At 45.3% G+C, this 21,910-nt stretch overlaps 1 protein-coding gene across 19 annotated transcripts in view; it reads left to right on the forward strand.

Annotated features, from left to right (window-relative positions):
- Positions 1-21,910, forward strand: part of ADTRP (androgen dependent TFPI regulating protein) — a 67,290-nt gene that overhangs the window by 35,331 nt on the left and 10,049 nt on the right. For 9 of the 19 annotated variants that reach the window (XR_014063318.1, XR_014063319.1, XR_014063320.1 and 6 more), the window contains 2 exons: positions 8,347-8,462; positions 20,570-20,721. Coding sequence is in view for 10 of the 19 variants with exons in the window: in XM_081523788.1 (XP_081379914.1) it covers positions 8,347-8,462; positions 20,570-20,721 (268 nt within the window). In the remaining 9 variants the exon portion in view is untranslated. Of the gene's footprint in view, positions 1-8,346; positions 8,463-20,569; positions 20,722-20,945; positions 21,218-21,910 lie in introns of those variants that run through there. The other 10 variants (XR_014063325.1, XR_014063323.1, XR_014063322.1 and 7 more) reach the window with 2 other exon arrangements.

The following is a 21,910-nucleotide window of genomic DNA, read 5'->3' on the forward strand; positions in this document are numbered from 1 at the left end:
TCCTCCAACTTGGAGCAGCTTTCTAGAGAGCTGCCCATCTGTCTATGTCTTAAAAACAAGTCTCCGTGTGTGCTCTGTGGAGCCAGGCACAGCGGCAAGGAGGAAGCATGGATTACAGATGGACAGAGAGGAGGGGGTCCAAGGAGGACAGCGGACAAAACCTGGCGAGTTTCCATCTGACCCAGGCTCTGAATGGCAGGCCCCAGCCGGTGGGCCCCAGAAAAAAGAGTGCTGGCTCAAGACTTCCTGACTTCCTGCGGGGCTGCAGGGAGGGTGACCCATCTTTATTGAGTCTGTAGTTTAGTTGCCATTATGTGGACGCCCAGAGGTTATTCCCAGGAGTCGCATTTTCTTACAGGTGCTCCTGTGACCCACAACATACCCGTTTTCAGGATTTGGAGTGCCATCTATAGCTTCCCTGCTGACTCAGTGGTAAAGAATCTGCCTGCAATGCAGCAGCTACAGGAGACGTGTGTTCAGTCCCTGGGTGGGGCAGATCCCTTGGATGAGGGCATGGCAACCCACTCTGGTGTTCTTGCCTGGAGAATCCCATGGACAGAGGAGCCTGGCAGATTACAGTCCATAGGGTTGCAAAGAGTCAGATGTGACTAAAGCAACTCAGCTGCATGCGCGCACGATAGCCATGACAAAGGGTAAAGGTGACCAGCCTGAAGTGGGGTTGACTCTGTGGCCCCGCTAAGCATGGGCACAGTCTAATCTGTGGCTGCCAAGGCCAGCTGAGTCTAGCCTGTGGCTGTTGTCCTCTCGCTCCAGGACACTGACCGTTTTCCCAGGCTATGTAGAAGAACCCTTCTTTCCCTTCTGTCTCACTCTGCTGTTTCACTGATTCAAGCATTAATGCCACAGGTATTCAGTGGCCAGAGAGGTTAAGCACCATGTTAGACACTGGAGATCACCTGGAGTCAGCCCTCAGCCTCGAGGTGATTCCATCTCTGGAAGGTCTGGCTAGAATTGGGTGAATGAGACAGTATGACGCTGTGATGCAGGTCAGCACACGGAAGTGATCCAGCCCTGCCAAGGAAGCGTACCTGCTAGAGGTTCGGTTCTGCCCTGGAGGCCATGATATCCTCCCTGAGCCCTACCAGGTGAGAAGGGGGAGGGGGCTGAGGAAGGAGAGACGTAAGTGTGTGTAACATGCCAGGGGTGAGAACGGGGACTGTGGGTGGAGGGCAGTGTAGTCGGGGGGTAAGGGCCGGGTGAAGGTCATAAGACAGGGGCACAGGGCAAGGAAGTCAGATGGGGTAGGCAACCAGATCACGGGGAGCTTTGCAGGCCATATTAGGGGTTTAATTCTTCTTTGTAACACGCAGGTTCCAATGAAGAAAATCAGTCAAAAAGTATGTATTGATCAGAGGGTGAAAGGGAGTCCTGAAAAAAACTAGGCGGTGAGAGCTTTGACCTTAAATTGTTTATAATCTAATCGAGAATAGAAGAAAAATACACTAAATTCACAGTGTAAAAACTGAAAACTGAATATAATTAAGCACAGAAGAGCCTAATGCAAACCAAAAGAGCTGCGGGAAGGGCAGGGGAGAGTCCGAATCTCATGCAGAAGCAGAATCTGTCAGGGGTATGACACGCCTGTGACTTGGGCCCCAGAGGTGGCAGAAAGGGCTGGGTGCTCAGCTCCGAGAGGCAGGATGGTTTCTGTGGTGAGGCTGCTTATTTGTAATAAAGGAATGTCAGCACCACCACTGACTCTGAATTGCTGCAAGCCTTTAGATCTCTGCGTCATCAACAGCGTATAAACCTACACTCTAGGGGTCTAAACAGAGAATGAAACACTGGCTGTTGTCTGACTCACAGAGTGAAAGCAAACAAAGGCACTCGGGGCAGAGATGTTATTTCTGGAGTCCCTCTATCGCTCTGATCCTCAGAAGCCTCGGTAATTGTACAGTGTAATCGCCTTACTGGCAGAATCCCCTTCGAAGCATGTTTTATTATTTTGCTTCCAGATTGTATCATTTTAGGGTGCTGAGGCCTCTGAAGTGTTCTGCTATGGGGACTCTGGGGAGACCCGTGCACTGTTACTTCCATCGCTCAGTCAGTTCAGTTGCTCAGTCGTGTCCAAGTCTTTGTGGCCCCATGGGCGGCAGCACGCCAGGCTTCCCTGTCCATCACCAACTCCCAGAGCTTGCTCAAACTCGTGTCCTTCGTCAGTGATGCCATCCAGCCATCTCGTCCTCTGTTGTCCCCTTCTCCTCCCGCCTTCAATCTTACCCAGCATCAGGGTCTTTTCTAATGAGGCAGTTCTTCGCGTCGGGTGACCAAAGTAATGGAGTTTCAGCTTCAACATCAATCCTTCCAATGAATATTCAGGACTGATTTCCTTTAAGATGGACTGGTTGGATCTCCTTGCAGTCCAAGGGACTCTCAAAAATCTTCTTCAACACCACAGTTCAAAGGCATCAATTCTTCGGCGCTCAGCTTTCTGTACGGTCCAACTCTCACATCCACACATGGCTACTGGAAAACCATAGCTTTGACTAAATGTGCCTTTGTTGACAAAGTAATGTCTGTGCTTTTTAATATGCTGTCTAGGTTGGTCATAACTTTTCTTCCAAGGAACAAGCATCTTTTAATTTCATGGCTGCAGTCACCATCTGAAGTGATTTTGGAGCCCAAGAAAATAAAGTCTGTCACTGTTTCCATTGTTTCCCCATCTGTTTACCATGAAGTGATGCCATGAAGAGGCCATGATCTTGGTTTTCTGAATGTTGAGCTTTAAGCCAACTTTTTCACTCTCCTCTTTCACTTTCATCAAGAGGCTCTTTAGTTCCTCTTTGCAATAAAATGCAACAGAGAAAAGTTCTTTAAGGCCTAATTACTAGTGGAAAAGCTTAATTTCCCCTAGAAAAGGAACTGTGTACATTCTCTCTCTTTTCATTCTGGCTCCAGAATGGAACTGCTAAGTTTGAATCTCGACCACAACAGTCCAGCAAACCTCTGGCCGGCGCGTTCCTGTTTCAGTCTTCTCCTGGGTCCTCGTGACCTTTCACATCTTCTCATGTTAATGTGTGTGCTTTTGGTTGGGAGGCATCTCAAATGTGTGTGGGTCTGATTGAGAGGGAAGAATTGAGAAAAGAGTTAGGTAGATGAGAAGAGGGAGGAGTTCTAGAGAAGGAAACAGAATGGAACACAATACTGAGGAGCTGGGATTGAGTAGAAGCCTGTTGAGATACTGCGGGAAATTTGAGAGACAGATGAGATTAGAGGAGTGGACAGTGGGCTGAGGCAACAGGGAGCCACAGAAATAACGCGAAACTTGCATTAAGAGGCTTGGTCTAATTGCAATGTTGAGTATGTACCAAAATAGGAGAAAGTGAGCGAGGTGATGCTGGGGAAGATAAAAAGAATAGGCATCCATGGGAAGCATCTGAGGGGGAAAGTGAATTGAGTTTGGATTGAGAAGGAAAAGAAATGAGTCACTGATTACAGCTGGTGTCTGGGGTGTTATTATTGCTGCAAAGAGTCAACTTAGAAGAAGGGGTTTGGGTGCTTTGGAGAGGCAGGGACAGAGAGAAGGAGAACAGGAAAAGGCAGGTATATTCCTAACTGCAGGGTCTTAAGAGCCCAGATCTTTCTTTTATCTCACCCTTAACTGGATAGAATCTAAATGGGCACTTCTTCACCAGGCTGGGCACCATCAGAGCCAACTAGCTTCCTAGTGATAGAAGAATGCTGCTTTGAAATGTTGGCTAAGCTACTTATTAACCCAAAGGACAATAGCATAGTAAGTAAAAAATCACTTAGAAAGTTCAGAAGATTCAGAAAGGTATCATTTACCCACCTGCTCAAGTCACATACAAGTTCATAAATAATGGCATGCTTTTCTTCCTCAGCCCAGTGGAGCATTCATTTCTCTTTCCAGGTCAGTAAGACTATTCACATCTCTCCCAACATTTTATTAGGAATATTTTTAAACATAAAGCACAGCTGAAAGAATTTTATAGAGAACACCTGTAACCCGCCCATTAGGACCTGCTCTTAATAATTTACTGTATGTGCTTTGTCATAAATCTATGTATCTATCTATCCATCAACTCATCTTATTTTTGGTGCAAATCAGAGTAAATTACAAACATTATTACTCTTCTGCAATAAATAAAACTGTTGTTTTTTAACTTCTGTTCTCTGAATTTTTACCCAACTGGGCTGTATCAGCCCACCTAGGTAGACACTGGAGATCAAAGAGAAGCATTTAGCTCTTTCCGTGGGTGGCTTATCTTCCCAGTCCCTCATACCCAGGCATTGACTCTTTAATTACAGTAGTGTCTAATCTGTGCACTTGAGTTCCTAGAAAGTAGAAAAGGGAATTTTTACAAATCCAAGTATCTTTCATAAACTCTCATATTTGAGATGGAAAAGACTCCTGGTGGAAGAGTGAAAAAAAGTCCCTAAAATAAATAAGTAATATAACCTATGTCTACATCCCTAGATTACCATCTATGGAGCAAAACTGCACCTTTAGTAACATAAGGGCCTTAGAGAATACAGATGGTCTCTGCTTTTGGATACAAAATATTCCCAGAAAGACCATCACCCCTGTCCCAAACTGTGGGATTTAGAGACAGAAGCTGCAGTGAGGGAAGCTGGTGAGGAGTGAGGTCAAGTTTTTTAGCTGGCAAATGGATATTATCAAAACCAGAGATTGCTTTACTAAGATTTACAAAGCAACCATTTACTGCGTGTTTTTTACTGTGTGTAGTTTTCAAGCTTAAGGAACATGATCTGCCATTGTAATAACAAGCCTGGGTACAATGGTGTTCTATTAACATTTGTTTTGCCTCCATTTTCATGTCTATTGTTTTACTTATGTTTAAGTTTTAATTGATGTTTTGACCATGTATTTGCCCTGAGGAGATTTTGTGAAGGCTTCTATTTTGAAACACATTTTAAAAATAATATATTTAATATACAGTAAGAAAGATATTCTTGTGTATGTACCCAGAAGTAAAATCTTACTGGTGCACTAAAACTTCATTTTAAATGTCTATCCACTAGTATGATAAACAAACCAAAGACGTGATCTTAGAGACTCAAGAGAAAGAACCTCAGTTTGGGGAGAGCCAATAGAGGGAACTAATTCTCAGATCCAAGTGTTGCCGAACAGAGAGGAAGAAGGGAGAAGACTAAAGCAAATGTGAACTGGGCAGTGTTACATCAGCTCATGACTAGAAACAGCACATGGAGGAAAAAGCCTCTCAATGACCAGTCTGAGAAGGTAGAAGCTGATGTATTTATATTGGTCAACTCAACCTAAGAGCTGGTGTCATAAGGAAGTGAAATAGAGGAAAGAGGTAGAGAACTGACTTTAAAATATTATTGTCTGATTTTTAAAATGTCTCGGCTCTCTGAGTTCCTTTCGCTGAAAACAATTAAGTGCTCTTGGACCTCCAAGAATCTTGGGGCTAAGAGTGTGGCTATCCTAGCCTTCCAAAGGATGGAGAATTTTCATCTCCATGGGTTATATGAGTGATCGAGACTTGTGTCTTTCTCAATAGTCAGGCAAATGCATCCTGTTTTAATTTGAGCCTCAGACACAGGGAAGCTATTTAGAGCAGCTACTTGTCTACTGCTATGAAGTTAGTAAAAATAAGTGCTCATTACTTTCCGTGTTGCCATTCATAAAACCTTACAGGAATTCTCTATAGGCTGGTAAATTTTAGTACTTATCTGCAAGACTACTTTGCAACCAAGGAATCTGAAGTGCAATTATTATATGAATACTTAAATCAGTCTTTCATGCTTATAGTTCTGTCTCCAAGATGTTCAGATGGAAGTAGGTATCACACAAAGGATAGGAGGAAAGGTGTAACTTAGTAGAAAAAGATGAAAAAAAAAGAAAAACACTTGCCTTTTAACCAATACTCTTAGAACGGTGTATTTAAAGAAAAATCTACAGAAACGATGGCTCAGTTGACGAGGAAAGATAGCTTCCTCCCATCCCCTCTGTTTATGCATACTATTGTTTCAGCCTGTGATGTTTTGTTTACTTTGGAAGGAAATATTTTACCCCCTCTGAGATAATTAATTTTTGTCAGCTTCACTGTTTATAAGGGAAACTGAGAAACTGTTAATTGAAATACAGAATGAGTCACTGTTTTCAGTAATTTTTGGCAGCATTCTAATTTGTGTCAATCCCAGCCTAATTATTAGATTTTTTGGAAGCAGAAAGCATATTTGATTTTTCTTTTACTAAATTTTTCTCCCGTTTTTCAAAAATATGTGCTGCCTGACAAAGGTTATGTAATTTATGTCAACATGAGGTGAAATGCCAGTACCTCTGGAATACCAGGAGGTTTATGGCATCACGCCTGGCTCTTCACGAGAGCTCAATATTTAGAAAGCTCACAGAATACAATCTTCCTCTTTTCCTCATTCCTACCCCCCAGCCCTGACCAAACAATGTGATTCTTTTAAAGACCTTTTAGCTGGTATTAAGCCACAGTATATGGCCCATCACTAATGACATCACTGAAGTAAACTTCCCAGAAGCCATCAGGGAGAACTCATTTGGAAATCCAATTGAATGTCACTTGCAAAGGGCAGGCTTCTAGAAGAGGCGACCAGTCATGCATTCCTGAGTTATCTGTTGTAAAAGCATTAATCACTGTGAACTCATTTGCTTCCAATGCAAACGCACTACAGTGTGGCACAGGAATTCTGTTCCAAGCGATCATTAACGTAGAGAACAGAAGCTGCTGACTGTGGGCAGGGATAATAAACTCTGTCAGATCAGTGGCCAGTATAATGGGACTGTTAATGGTTCCTAACAGAAGTCTCGGACCTTCCTGACGGAGTGAAGGCGGGGCAGAGAGGCAGGCAGCTCTACTGGACCAACAGCCCCATCTGGCCTGCTGGAAGATGAAAGGGGCATCAGTGTCAGTCACAGAGTTTCTAGGGCTCTGAGGTGGCCATCACTGGGAGTGTGGGCACCAGCTATGGGTTGGGGAGGGACCCATGGAGACACAACCATACTCCAGCTGGTCGCTGGCCACAGGCAAGGTTGCCGTCAGATACCTGGTGCTGCGGACATCCCAGAACCTTGAACTCACCCCACTCCACACTGGGTCCCCTTGACAGGGAGGATGACAAACACAGGGATAATAGCATAGCCGGGCACAGGAGCATGTGACGTGGCTCTGTGACATTCCTAAGCCTCGACCACTGCTGTGAGTGAGGTGCTGATATGGCTGTCTCGGGGCTCAGGGCTCAGATAGGGCTGGCAGATGCACCTACGGATGCAAGAGGCTTCTAAAAGCTGAGGGAACTGGGGAGCAGGGATGGAAGAGGGATGATCGCTCCAAACGTAAGAAGTGTAAGATACTAACACTGCGAGATGCTTGCCAATAAGCACAGAGTACAACAGAGGAAATTAATAAATGTGTTTAATAAATGAAAGGATGTTGCCAACAGACTCCAGTCACCCTTCCCAGGTCAGTTCCCAGAAGCCAGAGCGGAGTGGGACACGCAGTCTTTGCGCCAGAAAATGCCACTCATCCTCGACTTTGTCGTTTAGTAAAACCTAGTGTTTAAGAGTTTGGAAGATGTGAGAAAACAGATGGTTGTAAAGAAGGGGGTGCAGCAGGGAAGGCGTGGGGAGAGGACAGTTTTCAGAGGAGCCTCTCCCGGCCCCCCCGCCCCGTCGGCAGGACGGTCCCAGGGAGCCAGGCGCCCCGCGGCGGGCAGAGACGGGCTGATGCCTTCTCGGCCTCTCCCTCACAGAGCTGACGAATGTGGGCCGAGAGTGCTAGACTCCACGGCACGGGGTATAAATGCAGCGGCACTGAGGGAGAGAAACCAACAAGAGGGAAATTCAGAGACAGCGGCGTGGAAGACTGCGCTGGCTGTGAATACCGTGGACGAGATGAACCCGGCGGGGGCGGGGGGGCGGGAAGACGCACTCCCCACAGTCGAGGCATGAACAGGAGTGTGAAGGGGGAGCAGGCACGCTGACTGCAAAGAGGGAAGGAAACAGCCCTTGGTCGGTGACAAGAGTGTTGCATATGCGTGTGTGTGTGTGTGTGTGTGTGTGTGTGTGTGTGTTAGGATAGTGGAGCGGCAGGCAATATGCAGGGCCAGAAGGGTGGTCACGTATTACAAGGAGCCTTGGTAGCCAGACAGAGGAGTCCGGATCAATGTGGTGGGCAGTAGAGACCCACTGTAAGCCCTTGGCCTCTGAGGAGCAGAGCCAAGCCAAGTTCTGGAAAGTTTCGTCTGGTGTCTGTGTAGGAGGGGAGGCTGGGGGGGAAGAGAGAATTGGGGGCGCTGGGAGCAGCCAGGGCGCCCTGACTTGACGAGCTCCCACCCTTTTGCCTGCAGCACACGTCCATTCTGCCGTTCTCACTAGTCGAGGTCATCCTCAGGCCACACTGCTATCCACTGAGGAAGAGAGGACTCACCCTGCTGGCTGCAGCGTGCCTCGCCTATGTCAGCAGGTAAGACTGGCAGAGAGAAAAATTGACTTGGACTGGTCATTCCAGACTCTGAGGAATATTCCAGAAGCAGCACACTGTTCTGTAAACGTGCCTTTATCTTGGGACAGCAGGGATTTCACCATCTTTTAACTTTCAGGAAAAAATTAATCTTATTGTTTGCTTTTGCTGCTCATGGAAGCATCACACGCCCAAGAATATGCAGGTATGCGTGCATGCACACATCGTTGTAAAGCTTTCCCTGGGGAAACATTAATCTTTGGTTCCATCTGTAATTACAATGTTTGAATGGCTGGATGATCGAGGGCATCTAAATATATTCCATCTAAGAAGTCATTTGACAGGTTGAGCAGCCCAGGTTTGGTCCATCCCTCTTGCCTGGATCACCGTGGGCTTCTTTGCATCAACATCTGGCACTCAAGCACCAAGAGGGCATTTGGGCAACTGCCCAGGGGCTTGCAGAACAGCCTAGCTGGAGGCCTGGGAGATAGTTTAAATAGCTGGCCTAGATTTCATCATTCAACCACCTGGCGACACTAATTCTCAGAAATTATGCCCAGTGTCTGTAATCAAGGGAAAGTGCTTGGCCATGCATACAGTAACTGGAAACCCCCCTTTCCATTCCACAGCCTTCTCACCCACGGCCAAGCTCTGGCTCTTATTAGGAGGGGCATGCCAAGCAAAATACCTGCAGATTGGATGTAAATCATGGTGTTCCTACTCTAGCCTCGCCTCACCTAAGCTTCTCACATCTGCCAATCTGGCTAACTCCCCAACCCCCATTGGGGGAAAGATTCACCCAGGGCAGTGCTCTAGTCGATACAAAAGTCTGGAAGAGAACACAGTCCACAGGACTTGTCTCCAGCAGCACCTGCTTCCCCAGCCTTTGTCTTAGAGCCATAACCTTTGTGCCCAGAACTCAGGTGCTGGTTTCTGGCTAGCCTTCCCTTCCCTTTTGCAAGATATGTTCCTCCCACACTTCTGCAGCATTCTTTCCCTGAGGGCAAAGTCCTTCAGATTTCTCCTGTCCCTAAGAAATCACTTGCTCAATAAATCCACCCCAACTCTCTATTGACCTACACTGTTCACTAGCCTGGGCCTCTGCCTTTTGACAAAGGACGGTTTGAGAGGATAAGGCATGAATTGGGGACCTGCTGGTAGCTGAGGTCTGGAGCACGGTGTCGAGGAGGATTCTGGGACCCTAAAAGAGTTGTGCTATCTTCTAGCAATATCTGCCAATAGCATGTGACTGGAGAGTGGTGGGACATGTGCCATGTATTTTCCAAGTCTGGCTTAACCAAAGAATTAAATCCCTAACTACAGAATATCTTGGACCTGGGGTGGGGTAAGCATGTGCATAAAAGATACATTTTTTTTTTTCCTCTTGTGTGTGTTGAGAAGAAGCAGGATGGTAGCTGGTTGATTATGCACATGAATTTCCATACTGTTTTTTGGTGGACTTTCAGCTGATTTTATTCTTTCTTGCCAAGGGTAAATTTTAGACTTTATATATAAGATAACATTTTTGGTCTATTAATTTTTTTCTGCCGAAGGACTTGGGAGTTGATCATCAATCCTCGTATCTACCCTCACTCTTTCTCCTCAGAAACCAAGGAGGTAAAAGAGCACCTAAGGCCACTGGTATTTGGAGAAAACTGTGATGCCCGTAAAGTTGAAAAGCAGTGGTCAAGAGGGTTTGGCTCGTAGCTGCCTGGGCATGTACTCTGACAATGCAGGGAACATGGGTGTTGGAGAAAGGAGGTGTAACAAGAAGGCACTTATTCCTCAGTGCCAGGCATTGAACAAAGATATGAGGACACAGAGATGTACAAGATACCAGGCTGCCTTCAGGGACTGCCCGAGACAGAAGAAAGAAAAGAGACAATGGTCAGACAGGGTGATGAGACTCTAACATGGATAAGCCCAGGGTGCTGGGGAATGTCGAGGACTGGCTTCTCAAGGGAGGCGATGTCTAAGCTGAGACTCGAAAGATAAGTAGAAGTCAAAAGAGATGTGGAAAAGAGCTTCAGGCAGAGGGAATAGCATGCCTGAAAGGCTAGAGAAGCTGAGGGCGTGGCTCAACTTTAAGACTGGGAGGAATTAGATCAAGAATTCACATCAGTGAGTTCAGACTTCTAAACTGAGGGAGGTTTCTCTGTTAAGTTTTTGCACACAGGTGAAATAACATGGCTTGTCGAAGAGAAAGATGCCTAGAAAGATGATTCTGGCTGAAAAGTGTGTAAATTAAAGAGGAACAAGACCGGGAAGCCAGTTTGTGGCATTTGCAGTAACTCAGGAGAGTTGATGTTGGCTTACAGATGGCGATATCAGTCAATCTGCAAATAGAATCAGAGAGGGTGGGTGGTGGAAGGCTCAGCGGGTTAACTGACATAACCAAGGTCACATGGCGAGGGAAAAATCAAAGCTGAAACTTAAATCAAGGACTTTCAAATCCAGTTCTCTTTTCAGTGTATTCAGATGGCCAGGTATTTGTTCACTCCCTATTTGGGGCTTCCCTGGTGGTTCAGATGGTAACGAATTTGCCTGCAATGTGGGACCCCCAGGTTTGATCCCTGAGTCTGGAAGATCCTCTGGAGAAGGGAATGGCAACCCACTCCAGTATTCTTGCCTGGAGAATCCTATGGACAGAGGAGCCCGGACTAACATTGTTTGTGTAAAACATACGCTACTAAATGCTAGAGGGGTGAGAATGCAACCAATCTTACCATCATCTCTAGAGTCTAAAAGCTTGCATGAAGTCATTCTCAGGTCTGTGCTCAAATTGTATGTTACAGTGAAATAATGGAGCAAATGAAGGGAAGGGATGAGCCCTATCACCAGCAGGAATGTAGGTGGGTGGACCCTGACAGGGAGCTGAAGTGATTTGGGATTTGGTTTTTCTTAACCTTAATGAGGGGCTTCCCAGGTGGCTCACTGGTAAGCAATCTGCCTGCCAATGCAGGAGACGCGGGTTCGACCCCTGGGTGGGGAAGATCCCCTGGAGAAGGAAATGGCAACCCGCTCCAGTATTCTTGCCGGGGAAATCCCACGGGCAGAGGAGCCTGGTGGGCTACAGTCCATGAGGTCATGAAAGAGTCGGACACAATTTAGTGATGAAGCAACAACAACAATAAATCCTTAAGGAAGTGCAAAATCAGCGTTCTGGACAGTAGGCCTCATTTTTGCTGGAATGGAGCAAAGACACCTGTGCGCTGGCTTTCTACGCTGCCCTCCTGTTTGACAGCTCCCCCACTCTGGCTGTTCCCTCGCCAGGGCGGCTCAGACTCATTGCTGCCAGCTGCCTCCACCCTTACGTAACACTCTGGGGGCACGTGGGCCCTCGTGCCCACAGATGGCCATCAACAAGTCCCACAAACTGTGGATATCCATGGAGAGATTTTAGGGTCATCTGTCAGGCGTGTCAGTTTGGATACTCAAATAGGGAAACCGCACAGCAGGAATGAGGTAAAGAATATGGTCCCGGCCAGAGAGAGCGTGGGAAACAAACATGAGTCAAAAAAATGGCAACAACCCTGACCCGGGGAAGCATTTCTCTGCTGAAACCACGTTACAATGACTTAAAAATAGCCCCCAAGATCAAGGGGACAGCCTCCTATGTGGCACTTGCTTTTTTGTTATTTTTCAGATTGCAAAATTGGAGGGCTGGCCCCAAAGAGGGAAAATAAAGCTTCACAAAATAGTAATAACTGTAAATCTTTCATTTCCTTTGGAAAGCATTAGTCATCTATAAATATGGCAGCTCACTCACTCCGCCCTTCTCTCTCACCCCGGAACACATCACCTAGCTCTCTCTGAGGCCGTGCTGAAGAGCAGGAAAACAGAAATGTTCCTACTACTGGCTTTTATTCACTCTTTTATTGAACAAATATTTCCCCTAACACAGGACTGGTCCTGCTGGGAAAAGCAAAGTTATATAAGGCCAAGCCCCAGTCTGGAGGGGGTTTGTACTTAACAAGTGGAGATGAGCCATGCATACAAATTATAAGAACACAAGATGGGAAGTGATAAGATGTCATAACAAGTGCAAGGAGCCAACAGGAACACAAGGAAGAGGCGGTTACGTCTGACTGGGCCGTGTGGGAAGGACTTCATCAAAGGTGTCGTTGGATCTGGGCCCTCAAGGAGACTGGCTGGGATGGAGCAGCAAAAAAAAAAAAAAAGGAGAAACTGAACAACAAAGCACAATCGCAAAGCCAAGAGGACACAGGTCACGTTAAAGCAATGGTTTCACTTTAGCTGGACCTACTAATGAAAGAAACTAACAGGAAATGACTCTGAAACTGCCCGTTCACAGTCTTGCAGATGGCAGGCTGGAGGGGGTTGAACACGGTAGAGACTATGTGAGACGTGGCTGTTGCTGCTGTTTGTTTGCTGCGGTGTTAGCAGTGAGAACTATACCTTGGCCCGAGAGTTATGCTTTACAAAGACCGTCTTGACAACAGTACCTATAATGGCTTGAAGCGGCAAGACATGGAAAGCAATACAGAATCAAGCAATATCCAAATAAAAAGTCATCCAGAATACTCTGAAGTCATCTAGGTCAATCGCAATGGTTTATTCCTCATCCGCGGACATTTAACAATTTCACTGTCACCCCACGTCTGGACGCTTGGACCATCCTTCTGCAGGGGGTCTAGTCCTCCGAGACCTCCATCTCTAAGGGATCTTAATAACTCAGTGAGTGTTCACACGTGGCCCTGTGTACACTGTCCCGAGCATTCCTCTCCCTCACAGACTGTAAAGTCACAGTACCCAACCTCCTGGATCCAACACCCCAACCGGGACCTGCCTTAAGGTCAGCTTACCGCGCCCCCCCGCCCATCAGTCTCCTCTGTTGGCAGAAGAAGAACAATGCTACCGGCTACTGCAACGGCCCCACCTGGTCTGCCGTGCACCAACAGCTTGCTCTTGATAGACCAGAAATCCGCTGATGCGGTAGGTGTCTCTGCCAGGGTGTAAGGTATTCCATGCCAGGTAAGTGTCACACAGATATGCAGCCATAACCCAGCCTGGGGAGAGAGATCTGTAAAGTCACCACTCAACTGCAGTTCTTATGGGGAAAGAGACATGATTCCTTTCTTCTGTTCTGTGCTCACTCGGGTGAGGGCCCAGAGCAAAGCTGTCTGGTCACTCCAAGTGTAATAACCCTCTAAGTTTCTGCACCCATTTACACACGCACAGGTACACACCTAGACATCTTATCCAGACAAGACATTAGAAACTGCCAGAAGGGCAAACTAAGCCGAGTTCCAGTATCAGCCTCCCTATTACACACGCACCAACAATCCTCTCCTACCCCCACTAGTGCACTGTGTGAATTCCCTCCCAGAGCCACTGCTACCCTTTCCTGAAACGTGACCTTAGTCCGGGACCATCTGCGTGGCACCATTGTTTTACAACCTACAAAGTGGGGGTCAGAATCCTAGCCTCATTTTCCACAGAAGGACTTCTTAGTCCTCATATAAATTAATGTAGGAAAATAAATATGAAGATGCCACACAGCTTCCGCTGTTATCAACATCTGGGGTCCAGGCCAGCCTGCATGCAAATTGAAAAGGAGTGGAAATGGAGGGCTAGGCATGGAAATGATTGTCTATACTTTTCATTCTTCCTGTGCAAATCTCAGTTCCTGCTCACCCAAAATGACTGTTACAAAAGTGAGAGATAAGAAGAGCCTGAAAAGGCTCTTATAGCTATATGATTAGGAAAGAGCGACATACCTGAGACACATTGTTGGTGGAACAGAATGGGGTTTTATGGATTGATTGGTGTGTAGTAGGCTAATGAAAAGGAAAAATCAAGGAGAATTCTCAGGATTTTCAGCTGGTGAACTGGGAAGGTGGTGATTCCATTAAAAGATATGGAGAAGTTAGAAAACAAATAGTTTTGGGGTATAACATTTAAAAGTCAGTTTAAAAGCCCATATCTGGGTCCCATTCCAGAAGATTCTGGTTTAATTTGTTTGGGATATGTCCTGGGCATCAGGATTTTTAGCACCCCCAAGACAACTCTGAACTCACCTGGTGGCTCAGATGGTAAAGAATCTGCCTGCAATGCAGAAGACGCAGATTTGTTCACTGGGTCGGGAAGAGCCCCTGGAGAAGGGAATGGCTACCCACTCCAATATTCTTGCCTGGAGAATTCCATGGACAGAGGAGACTGGTGGACCTCATTCAGTCCATGGGGTCACAAAGAGTCGGACATGGCTGAGTGGCTAATGCCCCAAAGACAACTCTAAATCTTCAGTCAAAGATGAGCCACTTGCCTAGAGGAACTTGTAAATTGGAAATGCAGACCTGACTGTCTCCAAGGAGGTGGGACTGTGGAGATGCAGGAAGTGGAGTCCCATGGTGGGATGAGGTTTCTCAAGAGAAGACAGAGGGAAGAGGAGAGAAGTGGGCTGCAAAGGCTGAGGAAACGCCCTCCTCTAAGGGGCAGGAGGGAGAGCAAAGTAGCCAAGAATGACCAGATGGTAGAAAACCAGGAACATGAACGAATCCCATGGCCCTGAGGGAAGAGGAATCTTTGAGCCAGAAGCGAGCCTTCCAGCAAGGGTGGATAACAGTTCTAAATCCTATGAAGAAGCTGCCAGCCCCAGAAACTCTCATTAATGGTAGTATTTTAAACACCCCCCCCCCAGGTAATCTATTTATCTAATACTCTAGCTTCACAGTTTCTTCTCACTCCTTTAAAAAAAAAGTATTTATTTATTTATTTATGTTTTTTTACTTCCCACCTATGATTTATTTGAAAGTAAATCATGCAGGAAATTTATTTTTAGGGCAACAGTAGAACTTCACGACTTAATGTTAAAAAAAAATTAACTCTTGTAGTTATTAAAGCTAAGAGAGTAGAAGTGTTAGTAGCTCAGTCATGTCTGACTTTTTGTGACCCCATGGACTATAGCCTGCCAGGCTCCTCTGTCCATGGGATTCTCCAGGCAAGAGTACTGGAGTGGGAAGCCATTTCCTTCTTCAGGGGATCTTCCTGACCCAGGGATCAAACCCGGGTCTCCTGCATGGCAGACGGATTCTTTACCGACCGAACCACCCAGGAAGCTATCATCCTTCATATTTCATTAGGAACAGAAACCCTGACAGATAGGGGAACTGAGGTAGGAGTTTCAAAGTCAGTACCAGCTCCACCCCGACACAGAGGAGTCACCAGGTAATAAGTTCTCAGGGGCATTTTCAGTGCAGGAAGTCTTCTGCTAACTTGTCCAATTTATTCACAAAATGTAAATGCAGACTGTGCTTGCTTTCTGGCATCAGATGTAACTGTGACCCTCTCACGGGGTTATTTATGAAAACATGGGACCAGAGGATCCTTTCATTCTATTTATTCTGCTGGTCTCGAAAGATATGACATGAGAATTAAAACGTTAAGAATTATGTGCCTGAAGCCGACCAAACCCCTAGTTATCTACTAACCTCTAACCCAACAGACTTCCACTATTGATAAGACACAGAAAATACAAATTTCATGATAATCATTTGATGCTGCAAGTTTTAGGATGAGGAGATTATAAAAGATTAATGTTTGGCTACCACTTTATGCCCTCCTAGCCTGACTCACATAGATTCACATGGCAGACAGCTCCACATACAATATTCATTGCCGAACTGAGGGTCAGAAGCACTGGCCTCTTCAAAGTATTAATAAAGTGAGCAGCCAATTAACTACTATTTGGAAGGCTACTGTTTACACTTCTGCGGTGTTCTTGATGCGTCAGCAGCCAAGGCCTGCCTGTAGAAGCCACAGTGAACAGCAGTTAAAAGGAAACACTGGTGCTCGTAGTACCACCTCAACAGCCATTTATTTAAAAATAAGGAGCTTGGGAAACAGATACACATATCAGATAAAATCCCCGTCCTCACAGAGCTCCCAGAAGCCCTGAAGAAAGACAGCCAAATATGCGACCAGGGTAAATTCACGGTCGGGGAAGCACATTGGCATGGCAACCTAATCGAATGGGGTTTGTGGGAAGAATGGGCAGGAAACTTTTTCTGGAGAAATGAACTGTTAAGTTGACATTCAAACATGAGGAAGATTCAGCTAGGGACAGAGTAAGAAGTATGTCCTAGGAAGGGTGAAGGTCAGAGTTGTTCCAAAGACAATAGTAGGGTGCAGAAGCTGCAGAGCTTGGTTCATTCAAGAAACAGAAATGGGTCCATAATGGTTGGGCTGCGGATCTGAGGACGGATGGGTGGAGGGTGGACAGGGCAGGGCCAGGTAGGCTGGGCGAGGAGTGTGGGCATTTTCCTAAAGCAACGTGGATCTCCTGGGAGGAGGGAGAGCGCCAGGAACAGGTATTTTTCTTTTAGAGACATTATTGAGTTGCTGCGGTGTGGAAAGTGGACGAAACGGCGGATCCTGGATTGAAATCATGAAATCAGTGCACTGCAGAAATACCTAAATAGGATTCCATGGGATCATATTGGCAGCTAGGGAGGACCTGGGGCTTCCCTCATAGCTCAGCTGGTAAAGAATCTGCCTGCAATGCTGGAGACCGGGTTCGATTCCTGGGTCAAGAAGATCCCCTGGAGAAGGAAATGGCAATCCATTGGAGTATTCTTGCCTGGAAAATCCCATGGACAGAGGAGCCTGGTGGGCTACAGTCCATGGGGTTGCTAGAGTCGGACATGACTTAGCGACTAAACCATCACCACCACCACCAGGGAGGACCTGACACTGAGGTGGAGGACCAAGACGATTCAGCCGCACACAGGCTGAATGCCTCCCCCCCCCCCCACGCCTTCCATCTTCCGCCATCTCCTTCCTTCTCTCCCTCCCTCTCTCTCTTCCCTTTTTACATAGATTTGGGCAAGCCATAAAGAGGTAATAGCACCTGAGCATGACTATCTCTGCACTCAAGCCTCTCTGCTGATCGCCCTGCATTAAATTGACTGCCATCTCCCCTGACATTCTATTTGTATTTACATTACTTTCCCCACCGTCAGTTATTACACTTATAACTTTCTCAGCACCTTCTCTGGGAAAGCACGGACTTCATTAGCTTACTTCAGGAACTTTCCTTTACAAACCGTACTCTGGAGGAAACAAAAAGTAAATAAACAGAAACTTTCCAGGCCTCTAGGGGAATGTCCTTATTTGTAGACTATCTTATATAAATGTGCACAGAAACTAGGAAGCCCTAAATTCAACACTAGGAAGTAAACAAAGCAAATGAATGAATGCAACCCGTTTGGAATCTATCTGGAGCTCCTCACCGACCTCAAACGCCTGGCCCTAGGTTACTTGAGGGTATTTACTTTCTGTCCCAAAAATGTTCCTTTCTGTCCCTTTCTCTGTCTTGTCATGCAATGCAGCCAGGCAGGAAAGAAGTGTCATGGGTGTCCTTCTAGAATGCATCCACAGGACACACATGTCACAGAATTCCAGCATTAGTCATAACACTAATAACTATTATTGTTTTCAATCCAGTCTGCTTTTGAGGACATGAAAGCAGCATCTAAATAAGTCCAGGGCAGCAGAGTGACACCAGCAGGGCCAGAAGGAGGGACACACACAACATGAAACGTACCATTTTAAGTACACAGTTTAGTGGCATTAAGACATTCTCATTGTTGTGCAGCCATCACCACTATTCTTTTCCAGAATGCTTTTCTTCCCAAACTGAAGTTTTGTACTCCTTACACAGAAACTCCCCATTCTCTCCTCCCCTCAGCCCCATTCTACTTGGTCTCTATGCGTTTGATGACCCTAAGTACTTGATATAAGTGGAGTCATACAGTATTTGTCCCTTTATGACTGGTTTATCTTACCTAGTATCCTCAAGTTCCATTCATGTTGTGGCATATGTCAGGATTTCCATCCTTTTGAGGGTTGCATAGGGCTTCCCAGGTGGCTCAGCAGTAAAGCATCTGCCTGCAATGCAGGAGACTTAAGAGATGTGGGTTTGATCCTTAGGTTAGGAAGATCCCCTGGAGGAGGGCATGGCAACCCACTCCAGTATTCTTGCCTGGAGAATACCATGGACAGAGGAGCTGGTGGGCTATGGTCCATAGGGTTGCAAAGAGTTGGTTATGACTGAAGCAACTTAGCGTGCACGCATGCAAGGTTGCATAATATTTCATTGCGTGTGTATACCTGTACTACATTTTATCTGTTCATCCTTAAATGGACACTTGGGTTGCTCCCATATTTTAATTATTGTGAGTAATGCTGCTATGAACATAGGAGTACAAATATCTCTTTGAGTCGTTGCTTTCAATTCTTTTGAGTCTGTGCCCAGAAGTGGAATTGCTGGATCATATGGTAATTCTAGGTTTAATTTTATGAGGAACTGCCATACTGATAGCAGTTACACCATTTTACATTCCCACCAACAACAGTGCACAGGGGTTCCAATTTCTGCACATTCTCTTCAACACTTGATGTTTTTTTTCTTTCTATTTTTTTTATAGAAGATAGTCTAATGAGTATGACGGACTAATAGTATCTGACTGCAGTTTTAATTCACATTTCCCTAATGATTAGTGACACCGAGTATCTTGTCTTGTATTTGTTGGCCATGTGTATATCTTCTTTATAGAAAGATCTATTCAAGTCCTTTCTCCATTTTTAATTGGATTTTTTATTTCCTGTTAAGTTCTAGGAGTTCTTTATATATTTACATATTTTAGATAATAATCTTGTATCAGATGCATGATTTGTGAATATTTTCCCCCTTCTGTAAGTTGCCTTTTATATTCTGTTGGTTGTGTCCTTTGATACATAGAGGTGAATTTAGGTCCACCTCCCTCACCTCACCCTAGTCCTGGCCCTGATATTAGCCCTTCTCTCTTCCAACAAAGCATTTGAAAAAGTATTTGAAACAACCAAGAACGCTTGGGTTCTAAAAGTTGAATTAAGCGTGTAATTTTCATTCCTCCATCTGAACTCCTGTGACAGCCTTGGATATCCAAATCTGAACATCTTTTCTGAAGCATAACCTAGGCTGTCCTAAGTTTTACAAGGGATGAATAGCCATAAAGATTGCTGAGGCATGCCCACTGTGCCATCCCTCGGAGAAAAGAAGCTTTTAAACTCTTACAAAATGATTACTATATGCCAGACAACTGTTGTGTGTAATTTGCATGTGTTACATTAACACCCTTAATCTTTACAATAGTTTTATAAGGTGTATGCTATGTGTACCCCCACTTTATACAGAGGTTGGGGGGAGAGGAAAGCTTAATAAATTAGTGAAGGCAGCATAGCTAGTAGGAAGCAGAACTAGGGTCTGAATCACAGAAGCCTGGTTCCACATTCTGTACTCTTAACCAACTATAAACTGTAGCTGATATATCATCTTCCCCATATTTAAAGAGTTATTTCAGACTCTGGCATCTTCTGGTGCAGTTTGTTTCCAGCAAACTGCATTTTTAGGCTTCACTTAGACATCACGGCTCCTCTCCTAGCATTTCTTTTCCTTCTCTTGGCTGACAGAAATGACTTATATTCTATCCTCACAAGAGCAAAATCTGAGCCTCCTGTAGATCCATCCATTCCTACTTAATACTCTACCCGTGGCTATTTCCCCGAGCTGAAATCTAGGCCAACAATTAAAGCCCAGGCCTATTGTATTAGAGCAGCAGTGCTCAGTCTTTGCCCCTCCTCCCCCAACGGGCTTGGGGGAGCTAATAGAAAAGCCATATTTAACTCTTAGGTACAGAAAAGCAGACCCTGCTTGTCTGGCTGAGAGTGAGCATATTGGGCACCATCTCAGCAAGTTCAATATCTCAGCAGGTCATATCTCTCAGGGGAAGAAATAATCCATGTTCTTATACATTTTGTTTAGCTAATGATGTGTACAATGTTTTCCCATATTCTTTTACAATTGTTGAATTTTAATGGATTGGGTAAAATAGCCCAGCCCAGCCCATAAAACAGAAGGTCTCAATGAAACAGTCTAGTTATCCAGGAAACACTCACTTCTGTAGCTTCAGAAAACACCTCAGCTGTTAAAAAATGTCCCCCATGGCTTCTTTTCCTCTGCTTGGATTCCAGGATCTCATCGGTCTTGAAGGAACTACGGCTTTCTTCCGGCTGCTGCCCTAACTGTGGTAATTTGTCTTTTTTTGCAGGGTCCTATGGATCTACTCTGAGACGGGTACATGGGTGTATCCTGTACTTGCCAAACTCAGCCCAGTGGGTCTAGCAGCCTTCTTCTCTGTCAGCTACATCTTAAATATCGGCATCTACCTATTTGGAGAGAAGCTCAACCACTGGAAATGGGGTCAGTTCATTTCTCTTTTACCTACAGAAACCTTTCTTTGTTATATGTCTTTACTCCTCCTGAAAATAGAAGGAGAAACTAGTAAAGTAGAAGGCAGTAATGTTTTATGCCTTTGTCCAAAGTAGGAAAGGGAAAGCCTGGGGGAAATTCACACTTTGTCAAAAGACCTCATCAAATTATCTCCCCCACCGCTCCTCCAAACAACACCTCGTTTAACTTTACAGCTAAACGTCATCTTGTTTAGAGAGCTTCAGATCCAAAGAGCACGGTGTCCCCATCCCCTCCACGAGAAAGTGGATTCAGAACCTCCCTCCCTTGAGTGGGGACGTGAGATTCACAAGCTCTTCAATGTCAAGATTTCTTCTTCGACTGAAGTGGGTCCAGATGACCTTCTGAGCTCCTTCCACCCTCCGCTGTGCCTTCCTTGAAGAGTTACCACCCCTTTCGCATTAGGTTGCTTCTCAGCCTTCAGTAAAGTGTTCATCAGGTAAAATCATACCCTGTACTTGAGATCAGAATTCTCGTTGGAGGTTTTAGGCAATGCGAGTATGTCAGAGAGCTGAGCTTTCTAATTATAGGTAGGCAGAACCACGTTGCTTCTTCATAGCAAAAAATAATCTTAACTTAGTTGGTTTTAAAGTGGAAGATTTGATTCTCCTCCCTGCTTCCCCTACTGCCCCCACGCCCAGAATATTTTCTTTTGGAAAAGTAACCACGGAAAAGTCAGGTTGCAAAATATCCGTGATTTGTTACCTACCCCAGGAGAAGTGCGGGAACTCCACTCTGATTTTGTACATAAGGAAGGCAAGAGTCACACACAGTCCCCCACACCACACACCCACGAGCCATTCTGTTCTATTAAAATAGAAGTGACATCTTCCACCCAATCTATGAACTGGTGTGAAAACATAAGCCTGTGTATGCAAAAAAAATTAAAAAGAAAAACCAACAGTTTCAGAAGGTTCAGTACAAGAGTGTGTATTTCTGAGAGGAGACTAAGATTCTGGAGAAACAAGCATACAACTTGGCTTTTTCACATATTTTCTACTCTTGTAGAATTTAACTGGTTAAGAAAGCCTCAAAGGCAATATTCTTCTTAAAAGCAAACACTTTAAAAGAAAAAAATGAAATACTAAAAATTACTCAAAAAATCAGTATTTCAAATCACAGGAAATTATCCAGAAAAAAA

The sequence above is a fragment of the Giraffa tippelskirchi genome, chromosome 8, assembly GCF_054371585.1.
Source record: "Giraffa tippelskirchi isolate mGirTip1 chromosome 8, T2T-mGirTip1v1.2.pri, whole genome shotgun sequence".
In the NCBI taxonomy this organism is placed as follows: domain Eukaryota; kingdom Metazoa; phylum Chordata; class Mammalia; order Artiodactyla; family Giraffidae; genus Giraffa; species Giraffa tippelskirchi.